Source organism: Phalaenopsis equestris, unplaced genomic scaffold (genome assembly GCF_001263595.1).
Source record: "Phalaenopsis equestris unplaced genomic scaffold, ASM126359v1 Scaffold000731, whole genome shotgun sequence".
NCBI lineage: Eukaryota > Viridiplantae > Streptophyta > Magnoliopsida > Asparagales > Orchidaceae > Phalaenopsis > Phalaenopsis equestris.
The window spans coordinates 308,534-322,269 of record NW_018165171.1 but is presented as its reverse complement, the minus strand read 5'-3'; the positions used below and the strand labels follow the sequence as shown (position 1 = coordinate 322,269).

Genomic DNA, 13,736 nt, shown 5'->3' with positions numbered 1-13,736 from the left:
ATCAGATGAGCCAGTCCTCGGATGAGGAATGACAGATTTACACATCTAGAAAGAAAAAGAAGAATGGAGGCACACCCCAGCTTGGGAAATTAATGGATGATACTCTAGTAACTTCGGGTAATGGAACGACACTCAGCAATTTGTTAGTTGTCTCCGGTCTTAGAACCAGAGGCAGAGACAAGACCAAGTTGGATCGTGCCTAGCAGCTTATTTCCTGCAAGTTTTGTTTTTTTTTTATCTAAGTGTCATCATTTTAGGATGCTAGTGTCTGATGTATCGTATGGGGTAGGACACCTTTTTTTGGGTCCTCTCATACAACATCTCTGTATCTTTTCAATTTCAATAAAATTAGCCCTTGTGCGTTTTAAAAAAAAATAAAAATAAATAAATAAATATATATATATCCATATATATATATATATATATTTCAATAAAACCAAATTATAGTATGATTTTATATGACATGCCTTTATTATAATTAATTTTGTAGTGGTCCTAGTTTTTATTAGAATTTAAATATATCCAAATTTTTTAATTTCATATGCCTTTCAGTAACATCAACTACAAACAATTGTCATAATTAATAGTTGTGGAAATGTTGGAAGATCGACCTCCTTTCCATAGTTGGCCCAGGCCGACCATCCAATGAGTGATGGATGATTATTTGGAGACAATTTGGAAAACTCTTTGATTGGTTTTTATTCTCTTTCTGTGTATGTTTATTTCATAATTATTTCCTTTCCATGTTTAACATAGATATATTTGGTAAGATTGTAAATTATGAGGGATTGGTTTCCTTATATATGTAGCCTTATGGTTGAAGATTGGTAATGAGAATTTTGTGAGAATTGCCACCCACGGTTTTTCTTCATGCTATCAAAGCTATCACTTGCTAGCTTCTGTCCCTAGCTCTCTATTCAGGCCGTAGCCCTAAATATCCATTCGAGTCAAGGTTGTCGCGGCATCGAGCCATTTGAATGAATCGATCATCCCTTCCAAGCCTAAACCGATCACTCATCTCTTTCGGTTGAACGAATTGATCGGTGTGATGATCAAAAACACATATTGTCGTTTCTACTCCTCTAGTAGGTTTCTTCATCTCCATATACGTCATGCGGCTGCGCTTGAACTGTTTGAAGCTTCCTCTTTACTCTGCGACTAGATTTGGGCATCATTTGCCGTTCGACTCATCTGCAATGTTCGAGTTCCTGTGCTAGCTCTTACACCTGTCGGGTCGTCTCAAACAGACGCCTAGCAACCAAGTCCTTAATGCAGCTATTGAAATCCCTCGAGCTAGCTTGTAGGCCCTTCTTTGCTCCTTATCATAGTCGTTGGACTCCTACTACATTTGTCGTCCTCTTCCTCTATTTTTGCAGCAAGCAACAACCAACTCCCTTTTCTGGCCTTATATGTTCATAGGGAATATGTGACCAAGTATGGAATGAAGACGTCTAGTTCCACTCGAAGGTTAGCTCTAAATTAAAGACCAGGAATTCTATCCAAACAGCTCCTAAACTCTCTTCTTTTATCACAAATCATAAATCTAATGGTCATACTTTTTTTCAGTGATTTCAAGTTGTATTTATCTACATTTGTGGAAATGAAAAAGAGGAACATCTTATTGGAGAAGACATTACTTGAGCTCACTGATTCTAACCATCACACATGAAAGATTCAAGACCATATGACTATGTTTTCGCTAGTCAACTCAATGACCACTTTAGTTGGAGAAAATTTCTTGCTTTACAAAAGAGCCATATGACTTTGTTTTTTCACTTATGTCATCCTAATTTCAATTATGTTGCAAAATTATATCCTTATTTATTAATCAATAAAAAAGCTTGGTACTTGATAGTTTGTATCATTCATTGAAGATTAAACTAGAACCACTTGGTATTCATAAGGAAGGGAAAATTTGAAACAATCTAGATCTTCTAAAGCTTCAATGTCATGCTCAAACTCAATTTTAATGCAAAATTCAGATGCTTAAAACTGATAATGCAAAAAAATATTCCAACTCAATCTTTGGATCCTACCTTTCAAAAAAAAGAAATCATCCATGTGATCTCAGGTATTGATACCCCACATAAAAAATGGATAACAGAGAAAAAACTGGCATTTTTTTTGAGGTTATCCTGCTCAATTAGATTTTCCATCAAGTTTCGTAATATTTTTGGAAGGAAACAACTTTAACTGCAACAAACCTTATCAATCAAATGTCTAGCCGGGTACTTAATTTCAAAATACCACTTCATGTCTTGATGGATATCTATTTTCACATCAGATCTTTCTCTAATATTGTACCACTTAAAATTTTAGGTGTATGTCTTTTGTTCACATCCATTCCCCAAACTGCATAAAACTGGATTCTAAATTCATCAAGTTTATTTTCCTTGGTATGTTCCAACAAAAAGAGTTATAACCACTCATCCAACTAGCCCCTTTATCTCTCAGACACCACTGCATGAAAATATCTTACTTGAGGATGTCCGACCAACTCATATTGAAATTCATAACAAAGAACCTTGTGTGTACACAATGACGAAGAAAAACCTTGAGTAGATAGAAAACAACTTGCCAAGACAGAATCGTTCAAGCCAAAAAGTGAGTTCACACTCACTTGAATTTCAGATGAGAAGTCTAGAACTCATGAGTTTTCTCCTTCCTCGTCTGGTGCTAATGACAAGGAAATACATACTAAATATCCAATTCAAAATTATGTAGCTTATGAGAAACTATTCTCATTCCATAAATTTTTTGTATATACTCTTCATAGTCTGCAATTCTTAAATTCATTCATGAAGATCTTAAAAATCTAGAATGGAAGAAAGTATTGAAGAGGAAATTCAAGAGCCATGGATTTTTACTAAACTTCCTCAAGATAAGAAGCCAATTAGATGCAAATGAGTATTGAACATCAAGTACAAAGTTGATGGTCGTATTGAGAGATTCAAAGCTAGACTGATTGCATAAAAGTTTCACTCAAGCCTATGAGATTGACTATTAAGAGACCTTTGCACTAGTTGTCAAACTGAAAACTATTAGAATTCCCCTCTCAGTAGCATTTAATAAGGAGTGAGGATTGCGTCAACTTGACATAAAAAAATGTCTTCCTAAATAAGAATCTTGAAGAAGAAATATATATGGAGATACCATCAGGACTTGAGAATGATTCCAACAAATATCTAGTATGCAAACTCAAGAAGTCTCTCTATGGTCTTGAGCAATCATCAAGGGCATGGTTTGAAAGGCTCACTAAAAATATGAAATCTAATCTATATTCTTAAGGTCAAACTGATCCTACTTTATTCATAAAACACACTCAGTGAGGTAAGATTGTTGCACTAATAGTATATATGGGTGATATGATTCTTATAGGTGATGATGTAAGAGAAATTCTTAAAATTAATAAAATATTTGTCACTGAGTTTGAAATCTAGGACCTAGGAATCATAAGATATTTTCTAGGTGTGGTTTTAACATGGTCCAAAAAGGGCATTGTTATATCACACGAAATAAATCCTATATTTGCTAAAGGAGATAAGAATGATTGGATGCAAACATGCTAATACTCCAATGAAACACAGCAAGAATTCTAATAGGGGAGAATAAAGTATATTTGTGGATAAGGGAAGATATAAAAAATTGAGAGGAAAACTCATCTATCTATCACATACAATGCCAAATATTACATTCATAGTCATTATTATACGACAACATATGAATAACCCAAATAGATCATTTGGAGATGGTGTATAGGATCCTGAGATTTCTCAAGAAAACTTTTGGTTATTAATTAATTTTTTAGAGAACCAAAAATTGAGAAGTAGAAATCTACATTGGTGCAGGGTGGGCTGGGAACTCACTGACAGAATGTCCACAGCTTATTGTTTGTATGCATAGGAAAGTCTGGTCACATGGAGTAGTAAGAAGTAAGTTATCTCTAGAAACAATATAGAATTTTAGCATAGGGCATTTGCTTTAGGAATTTGTGGAGGGATCTAAATTTATTAATGGTTGAGAGAATTGGGGTGTACCTATAATAGGACTTATACAAATGTCTTATGACAACCAAGCATCTATCCGTATTGCCAAGAACTCTATGCATCATGACATAACCTAACACATTGAAATTTATAGGCCATTTATCTCTGAAAAAGTTAATGGTTGAATTATACAGCTAAGCTACATTCCGACACTTTAACAAGTTGTTTTAATGCCAAGGTTGGTCTTTATAACTTCTATGAACTAGCTTGAGGATGAGTGTGGAAATCTTGGATGATCGACCTCTTTTCCATGGTGAGCCCAAGCCGACCATTCAAGTTGTGATGGATGGATTAATTGAGGGAAATTTGGGAAACTCCTTGATTAGTTTTCATTCTCTTCCCATGTATGTTTATTTCAGAATTATTATTATTTCCTTTCCATGTATGTTTAGGCTAGATATATTTGGTAAGATTATAAATTAGGAGGGAATTGTTTCCCTATATATAGCTTTATGATCGAAGATTGGTAATGAGAATTGTTTGGGAATTCCATCCCACGTTTTTTCTTCAATAGTTAATTTTTTGTGATTTTTTCTTGCAAATCAAACATATCGTATAAATAATGTGAAGCAAATGAAAAAAATGCTAAAATTCCAACATGTGTTCTCTTGGATGCTAATAATTACTTTTAACATATTCTTAGTTCATAAATAGAATTGAAACTTGCTAACTCAAATATAGTGTGCCTATATGAATGACCAACCACTTTAAAGTTAAAGACTCATTCAGATCGTTGGAATTTTACAGTACAAATTTCTCTTAAGGCACTCCTTAGCCATTAAAATATTTACCTAATTTTAGTTTATCTTTAAGATTTTATCTATGAATTTGTTAAGTCCAAGAATCAAGTAAAAAAAAAAAAATCAAGTTTAGTCGATTATTAGCGATAATTTTTTAGGAAATTTCACTGATAGCTAAATCAATTAGTTCAATTGACCTATCGATTATATTCACTTTCACAATTGGGGATAGATTCAATTTGGTTGGGAAGGCTTACACTTGAGAATTGATTCAATCTCTCAAAGAAGGTTAGTGACAATTACTATTGGAATTTGATTCTGATTGCATTTTGAGTATGGATACAATTGAGAATTCTATTTCATTTTCAATTTCAGTTCTAATTCAAATTATTAACACTTGTTGTGTAGTTCGTGCCCATAAATAAGTTCATAATGTAATAAGAAGTCATCTTTCATGTTTAAAACATCTTTGAAAAATTATATATAAACTATGGTCTCGTTGATAAATTCATTTAACAAATGATTTTTGGGTGATGTAGATTTTGTTAGAATTTTTTTTTACTTGTTTTCTTATTTAGGGTCTGGCTTGCTGCTTCTGTTGTTTGTAAGATTAGTTAGTTATAGAACTGTTGTTAGATTTTTTTTTTTTTTTGAAATTGTAATGATATTATAGACATTTTTTTCTTTTAAAAAGATCAAATATCGAATTTTTATAGTCACTAGATCTTTCATATTTGGTTGCAAAAAATTGCTTTTCACCACAAAAAAAATTTAAAAAGCAGCAAGAAAGTTTTCACCAAACAGAACTGTGATAACTTTTTTGAAATCAAAGCTATGCAAAAGCTTTCCCAAAGAACATCTTAGTCAAAATGTCATCATTTTAGTAATTAGTTAACTGACTCTAATGTTGAGTCTCGTATCTATTCCTTCTTTACATGACTCAATTAATATGCCCTGTATTTATTTTGAATGTTAGTAGGAGTTTTATTGAAAATTTTCTTTTGAAAATCAAACATTAATTTTCTTATAGCTACTACACTATAGCATATTCGGTTGTTAAAAGTTGCTTTTTGACATGAAACTTTTTATAAATCAATAAAGAAGTTGCAGCCAAATAAAATTATATTAGCTTCCTGGAAATCGAAACTGTAAAAAAATTGTCGCACAACCCTTATTTAATATGCCACACCTTTGATAATTAATTGACTTTTATGTCAAGTCCAACTTCTATTCATTTTGATTCGGCTTGTTTAATATGCTCATTGTTTATTTGGCATAATGTTGCAAACTGAAGAGTAGATACCATTTCCTTACTTTTTTAAAAAAATTATCATAACAGGTCACATGTTTAGTTATCAATTTGATGTGGGATGTCTTGGGGCATATGTTTTACTAATTCAAATATTGGTTGAGATACAATATGATACAGAAACACACAAAAAAAAATCATTATTCGCTAATTCCAATTTTTAATTTTAGCAAAATTATTCTTCTTTGATAAATATCCGAAACACATTCTATTTATTTAAAACTTTAATTTAAAAGTTGTCAATATCTTAATTTCCACGTGAAAACTGAGAACCAAAGATTAAATTATACAATGATTAAAATTCACAACACAATGGAAAATTGGCTCCACCAATCCTAATGAAATTTCAATGACAGCATTGACCAATCACTAGATAATTTGGTAGGAAGCACGATGATGAAAATAACAAATTAAAAGATCAGTGTCTCACACTAGTACAAAGCACTAAAAAGAATCTACATCAACAACTCATGTAACAATTGAGTGAAATTTGAATTTTATCACGTGAGAAATTATATTTTACCTCACTATGGACTACTTTAATTTTTAATAAAAATATACCCATTAATAATAATTCCTCATACTTCCCTATGATCCGGCCTAAATCTTAGTTTTAATTGAACACATCTGAATTTCAGCAAAACTAAGTTCTTAACCTATATCGTTCAATAAAACAGCGACTTAATTTACTTAGGAAAAAAAAAATCTCAATTTCAACTATTTTGCAATCCAACAGTTTTGTCAAAACTTATATTATTTCTTTTAGAATGTAGTAGTAAATTTGTCTTTGACCAACAAATATTGTATGATTTAACATAAGTAGTAAGCGTTGTAATGCAACTTTATGGATATGAAAAAACAACCAATCAAAATTGTGAACTTTGTTTTCTGAGTTTCAAAACTTAAGCCTTTCTCGGGATTTTAAAATCCAGATTCCTTAAGATTTGACTTTATAATTTAATTTGAAGAACGTAACATGAGTTAAAGGGATTATCCAGCCTCCTTAAGCTGTGGCTTCATAAATTAACATGAAGGACCCTAACATTTAGATGGAAAATAATCCCATCAAAAAGAAAAAAAAAACCATTTCTTTGCATTGTTAGGTTAGATACAGGGTGGATATTACTCCACTCTACATTTCTTCTGTACCTAGTAGGGGCTTTGATCTTGCTGGGATGTATCTTAATCAATAACCAGGAGACTTCTTAATATTACTCCGCTCTGCATTTTCCAATTATGCCATTCCAACATTCTTTTTTTGTCTTTAAATTCATTTTCTTTGTGTGACCAACATACCATGTTCAGATAGTGAAAATTCAGTTGACCCTTCTTCATTCTTTGTGATTTCAGGAGGTGAACTCAAACTCAATGATCTATCCCCCGGCGAAATTAAGAAATTTCAGAGAGCAGTAGCAAATGGTGAGATGAGCAAATTGATAGAGCCATGGCATCCTTGGTGGACGAAACCTTCTGCAGCTTCAATCTCTCTTGGTCCCAATGGAAACCAGCTTGTCAAGCAAGTTGAAGAAGAAGAAAACCTTGAAGGTCCTTTAGGCACATCAGAGTTCAGCATCAGCGAGATACCTGCTGGGCCTGAAAATCCTTTACCACCACTTCATCAATTGAGCCGCACAGAGCCATCTCCTCTTCTATCAGTGCATTTGATTGATATTATTTATAGCTACTGCTTCACCCTTCGACTCTACAATGGCGATTGGCACTTCGACCCTTTAGGTGCGGCCACGGTAGTACTAACCTTATCATCGGTCCTTGGCTGCGACGGCCGACCAGAAACTGTTTCCGAAGCATTGGCTGCTTGCATGGAGCAGACCTGCTCACCTGCTCTCTCACATGCAGGAGGCTTCAACTTTGGACTGATGCTCATTGATGATGCCATTTGTCTGCTTTCTTTAGGCGCAAATGCTATCATTTGTTCGCTCGAAGAGCGATGCTTAAATCGGAAAATATGGAGAAGGCGAAGAGAACCGAGAGTAGTCAGAAGCTCAAGGGAGTGGATAGGAAGATTTTTTTTCTTATGTGTTGGGTTCATGAGCAATCTGAGGAGGTTTGGTCATCTTTGGCTGGTATTGTAGGTGTTGAGAAAGCTTTTCTTTCTGAATTGGGTCAGAATAGAGGAAATTATTACAAAGGTGCTTCTAATTCCAGGGTTTTTGTTGAGGAGGTTTAAGACATATGATCTGATGAAGTAAGAAACTTGAAAACTGAGATGATGTCTATAATATAGACGTGTCATCCGAGAGTTTTTGTAAGTATATTATGTTTGTGCTCTAATGTGTAGCATATTGATTAGAAATAAAGTGAAAAATCTTAAAAAATTGGGCTTGAGAAGCTACTTCGCTGAAAAAATCTTAGCTTTTATCTATTATTTTTATTTTGAGGGATTAGTATTTTAGGGGCTGTTTGGAACCATTCTTTGTTTTGGTTTTCAAAATACAAATAATAAAACAAAAAACATGTATTTTTACTCATTTTATAGTATTTAAATTTTTTTGTTTTTAAACATTTTTAAATTATTTTAAAAAACACAAAAAATAGATAAAATGTGTTTTCACTAAATTTAAACTTTTTTGCAAGCAAGGGACCTGGTTCTGATATCAACTATCTTACGCTACCTCTCCTTTTTCTTTTCTCCCCTTCGATTGAGTGGCATTGATCCCTTCAACCGACGTCAAACATTGCCAGTAAAAGTGGACGTTGACTCCAAAGTTGATGTTGACACTTTCCGTCTTTCTTCCTGGAGCTGATTTCAATAGTTTACCAAGGCTGTCAAGCTGCTATGTTCGTCACTGCTCTTCATTTCTTCCTCAAACATCTAAATCATAGATCTACAGTGAGCTTCTTCTACCTCTATTATCTCTCAGTTTTTATCTTTTTTTATATTTACTGTTTTGATTATGTGTTGTTAGATTAGGGATCTATTTTTAAACATCATATATTTTTATGCTATTCATATAACTTTCAGTCATTTTCTTATTTCTTTTTCGGATCTAGAGTTTGAGAGTACTTTGGCATAATAATTGTAAAACTTCCATAATCATTGTTACATTTATTTCATTAACCAGTAAGATTGAATTGCTATTAAGTGTGAAAAATACACAATCATTATTCTGCTTTTGCATATACTTTTACCTGCTTTTTGATTTGGCAAATGTTCTTTTCCAAATCATCGATCCTATGGTTTATATTCTTCTCCACCTGTAGAAATGACGCTCTTGTTTCCTCTAGTTTAGTGTTATTAAACATCAGATTTTTCTCAGGCAGACTAACCAAGATAACTCTAAGCCCATTGAATACACATAAGATCATTATGCTTATTATTGAAATTATAGTAATACCTCAAGAATTTTAATTTTCTCACTCAAAACTGTAACTTCCTAGGAGCCTTGGGATGCTGAGCCATGTTTATGAGTTTTATTTCTTTCAATTGCTTTCCTGACATTTGTGATTGAATTTGCAGATCTTGTATTTACCTTTGAGTTTTTTCTCAAGAATAGTAATTTTCTCATCTCTTTTATTAAGGTAACTTTGGAAGTGAAAGTCCCGTTTCCTTAAATTGTTATCCATCTCATCCTTAACAGCCAAACAGTTTGAGCATTTAGATCCTTCTTTAAGGTTCTCAATATCAAAGTTTAGGTTTTTTTTTATTACTTCCTTGTCTTTTACTATGTTCTTCTGTTTTTGTAGATCTTTCGCTGACTTCAAGAATTTTTCGTTCATTGAAGCAAGTTCATTATTAGGCATCTCTTTTTTCAAGCTTTTATGGTGTAACTTTATCTCAATTTCTTTATTGAACATTTTCAATTGTTCTATCTGTGCTAGCAATCTTTGCTTTTGAACTCTCTTTGATACTTTTTTAACCTGATCTTCTAGCATTAGAATTTACTTCTGCCAGAGCTTTTAGTTTTTCTTCCTCAGATTTCTTTTTATTGTCATTTTCCCCAGTCTTTGCTTTGAGTTTCTTTAGCTACTCTTCAATTTCTTTTGTTTTGGAATCTATGGAGAATGATAATTCCATGAGTTGCACATCATGCCCATGATGCAACACTGCGAATTCTTCTTTAGTTTGCTCGAGCAGGTTTTTTAGATAACATTTCTGCAAATGCATTTCATTAGCTTCGGCCAGAGCTTGAATTGCTAGCTTCTCATTTATGTGAAATGTAGAAGATATTTTTCAAGCAACTGTTATAGAGTCTTTTGAAGTCTGTCTGCAAGTTGGCATTAATTTTTATATTCAAATGTGGTCTCTCCTCGATTTGTGTGGCTCTCTTCTCTTCCTCAAGTGTTGTTTTCATGACATTTTCTATATTAGCTTTGTATGCTTTGGACTGTCCCTGAAGCTCTTTTTTCATAATTCTGGCTTTGACTTGGAGGGATTTGGCAATGATTGAATGCTGGGAGCTCTCATGTTGCATATTTTCCTTTGCATGTGCTTGCTTAAACTTTTAATAAAAATTATTATTTTTCTACTTGAGATTATCATAATCTGCTTTTCTTATACATCTCTTTGTTTTCATAGCTCTTGGTTGATAGTTGGGTTTTTGTGTTTTCAGCATCATTTTTTTTAGATTTACCTGTTCATAATTTCTAAACTACAATATTTAACTATTTATAGATTATGGATGCTAGTTATAAAATTGAAATCAGGGGAGGCAGTTTTATCAGAAAAAGACGAATAAAATTTTACTCAACTTGTGGAATTTAAAGTCATTAATGAAAATAGTCAAACAGTCACTTTTAGTGTTTTATGATCATGCGTTATGCAAGGCCTTGAATCAACAATAAAAGGAAAATACAAACAAGGTCAATTGAGAAATAAGTTCAATACAATTAGAGATCTTTGGAAAATTTTTTAAATTTATTAAAAGATACTTGAATAGGTTATAATGCAAACACAGATCAAGTGATTGTATGTAAAGATTTTTGGTCCAAGTTATATATGAAACTTATTTCATAATATGTTATATCTAAAACTTATATTTATTAGTTATATATATTAAAAGTTATATTGTTTGTTTAACAATATTTATTTCAACAAAAAAGATTCCCAATCTATGACTATTTGATTTATAGAGACATCATTGTAAGGGGCAGTCTTCAACATCTAGACCAAATTGAACTTTGAAGAAAAAGACGAACCATAGATAGATATATGGATAAGAAGTATGATGTTGCTGGACTTGAAGAAAAATTACCTTCAAAGCAGGTTAAAAAGACGAACATTTCAGATGGTATTAAATGAAAGCTCTAAATGATGGATGATATGGCAAAAGAAAATTTGCATGTCATCAAGATATTTATCCAATTTCTTACTGATTGATTGCATGAAATTGTTTAATTTATTGAATGATCTAGACGACGTGAGCTACTCTAAGGCTTTACAAAAGTTTCAGAAAATTCACTATGGATGAAAATATTTTTCATGCGCCTAAAAGCAGGAGTGTTGGATTCTTACTTTGAAATGATCTTTTGTTAGGTTCATAATGTTTTTTTTAATGAAATCATATGCTATCTATAATTTATTTGTAGGCTGAGATCATATCTAGATTTTTTTATGCTAGGAGTGTTGGATTTTTATTTGTGGCATTATTAGGATAGTTGTATACTTCCATAATTAGATTTGTTAGGGAGTGATAACTCTGAGAAAATGACTATATATATATAGTAAGTATGCTTTTCAGCATTTATATAAAAATGAGGTTGTCCAGCAATTGAGCTGGGCTTTAATCTTGTATATATATATATATATCTAATGGTGTTCTTGAGCTTGGAACCGAAGAAATGGTGAGCAGAATACAAAACTTTTCAATAATATATATATATATATATATATATATATAGCATACTTACTGCTTGCCCTTCTTATGCACTCAAAATGTTATGTATGAAGAAAAGTATACAACTATCCCTTGGAAGAATCTTCAACAAATTTTTGTGGGTTGGGCAAAAAAGCAAATGCACTGGTTACCTTGGCAGAAGCTGTGCATACCTATACATGTAGGAGGCCTTGGTTTTAAAAACTTCCAACACCTTAGCTTCAACAATTTGTGTAAGTTGTGGATTAAATTTAGAGGCCAGAAATGTCTTTGGGCCAGATTCATGATGGGTAAATACTGCAGAAATGTGCATCTCACCATTGTTACAAGGAAATTGGGAGATTCAAGGTTGTGGTCTCATTTATTGGCAATTAAACATCAAGCTGGAGAGTTATTCAATTGGGAGTTAGGGGAGGGCCAGATTAATTTCTGGCTTGATCAGTGGATCTGGAGTGGGGGGAAACTCCATCCTAATAATGCTACGACCAATTACAGGTGTATGGCGAATTAGTGTTGGACTGATAACCAATGGAATTGCAGATTGCTGGACACTCTTCTCACTCCTGACCAAGCTAATCTGGATAAGAGTAACCCATTGTCCCCCGGGAAGAAGGATATAATTATTACAAAGGAAGCCTTCTCACAAAAAACTGTCATCCTTCATCTATCAAAAATTTTTCCAATGGGAGAAAGTTAGTTGGGGCAAAGCCATTTGGGGGAAATTACTAACCCCATCTATGTATTTTTTGTGCTAGAGGCTATGACTACTACTACTACTTACTGATGATATTTTAAAGCTCAAGGGATTGACGGGACCTTCCTGCTACTGTCTCTGTAAGGAAGATGAGGAATCAATTGACCACTTGTTCTTCACTTGTTCCTTTGCTCAAATAATTTGGTTCTGCCTTTTAGACAAGTTGAAGGTGGATAACTTCAAACTGAGCTAGTTTAAATTCTCTGTCTACTGGACTGATTGGGAATATGCTAATCTCTTAGTAATTCCCTGCATTGTGGCTTGATTCATTTCGATGCTGAGGAATCAAACAAAATTTGAAGGCAAGCAACCAATGACAACCTCAGTGATCAATAATTGCATCTCTAACATCCATAAATTATCTCAATATCATAAATTTCCCAATCTATGCAAGAATGGATTTTCCTACACAAATGTCAAACACATCCCTCTCCCTTCCCTTATATATTGGGTGCCACCCCCCTCAAATTGGATGAAGGTGAACACTGATGGAAGTTTTACTAATGGAGATGCTGGCTTTGGGGGTGTGTTTAGGAACCCACTTGGAGAATGCCTTATTTATTTTCATTCTCCTACTGTGGCAACTGATGCTTTAGAAGCTGAGATGATTGCTATTTTCCGGGCCATCAATATTGCTCATCAATGTAAGGTTGGTCAGCTTGTGGTGGAGTTAGACTCTCTCAGAGGTATCAAAATATTGAACAACTTGGAACAACCTCCATGACACATTCACAAATGGAAGAAAAAAATTATACTTTACACTCAAGCTTTACAGATACTTTTCACTTATATTCCTAGAGAAGGAAATAGTCCAGTCCAGTGGTTGTTAGCTTTGGGAAAAAACTCTGAGGCAACAACTGTTAGAAACTCTCCTCCTCCTCCTTTATCCTTTTTGCTTCATGTGGATATTATTTCACTTACTCATATCAAAACCATGTATTTGTAATCCGTTACTTTTTGCTTTAATATAATTTTGGCCTGGTATATGTAGGGTACGTTACCCTATATGTAAAATGGGCATTTTTGGCATATATATATATATATATATATATA

At 33.1% G+C, this 13,736-nt stretch overlaps 1 protein-coding gene across 1 annotated transcript in view; it reads left to right on the top strand.

Annotated features, from left to right (window-relative positions):
* The window catches only part of LOC110030511 (zinc finger HIT domain-containing protein 2), a gene marked incomplete at its 3' end in the record, with an annotated part of 38,694 nt that extends 30,659 nt beyond the window's left edge, over positions 1-8,035 (top strand). The window contains 1 exon segment of the mRNA XM_020733253.1: positions 7,446-8,035. Coding sequence (XP_020588912.1) covers positions 7,446-8,035 — 590 coding nt within the window.
* Between the last annotated feature and the right edge of the window lie 5,701 nt (positions 8,036-13,736).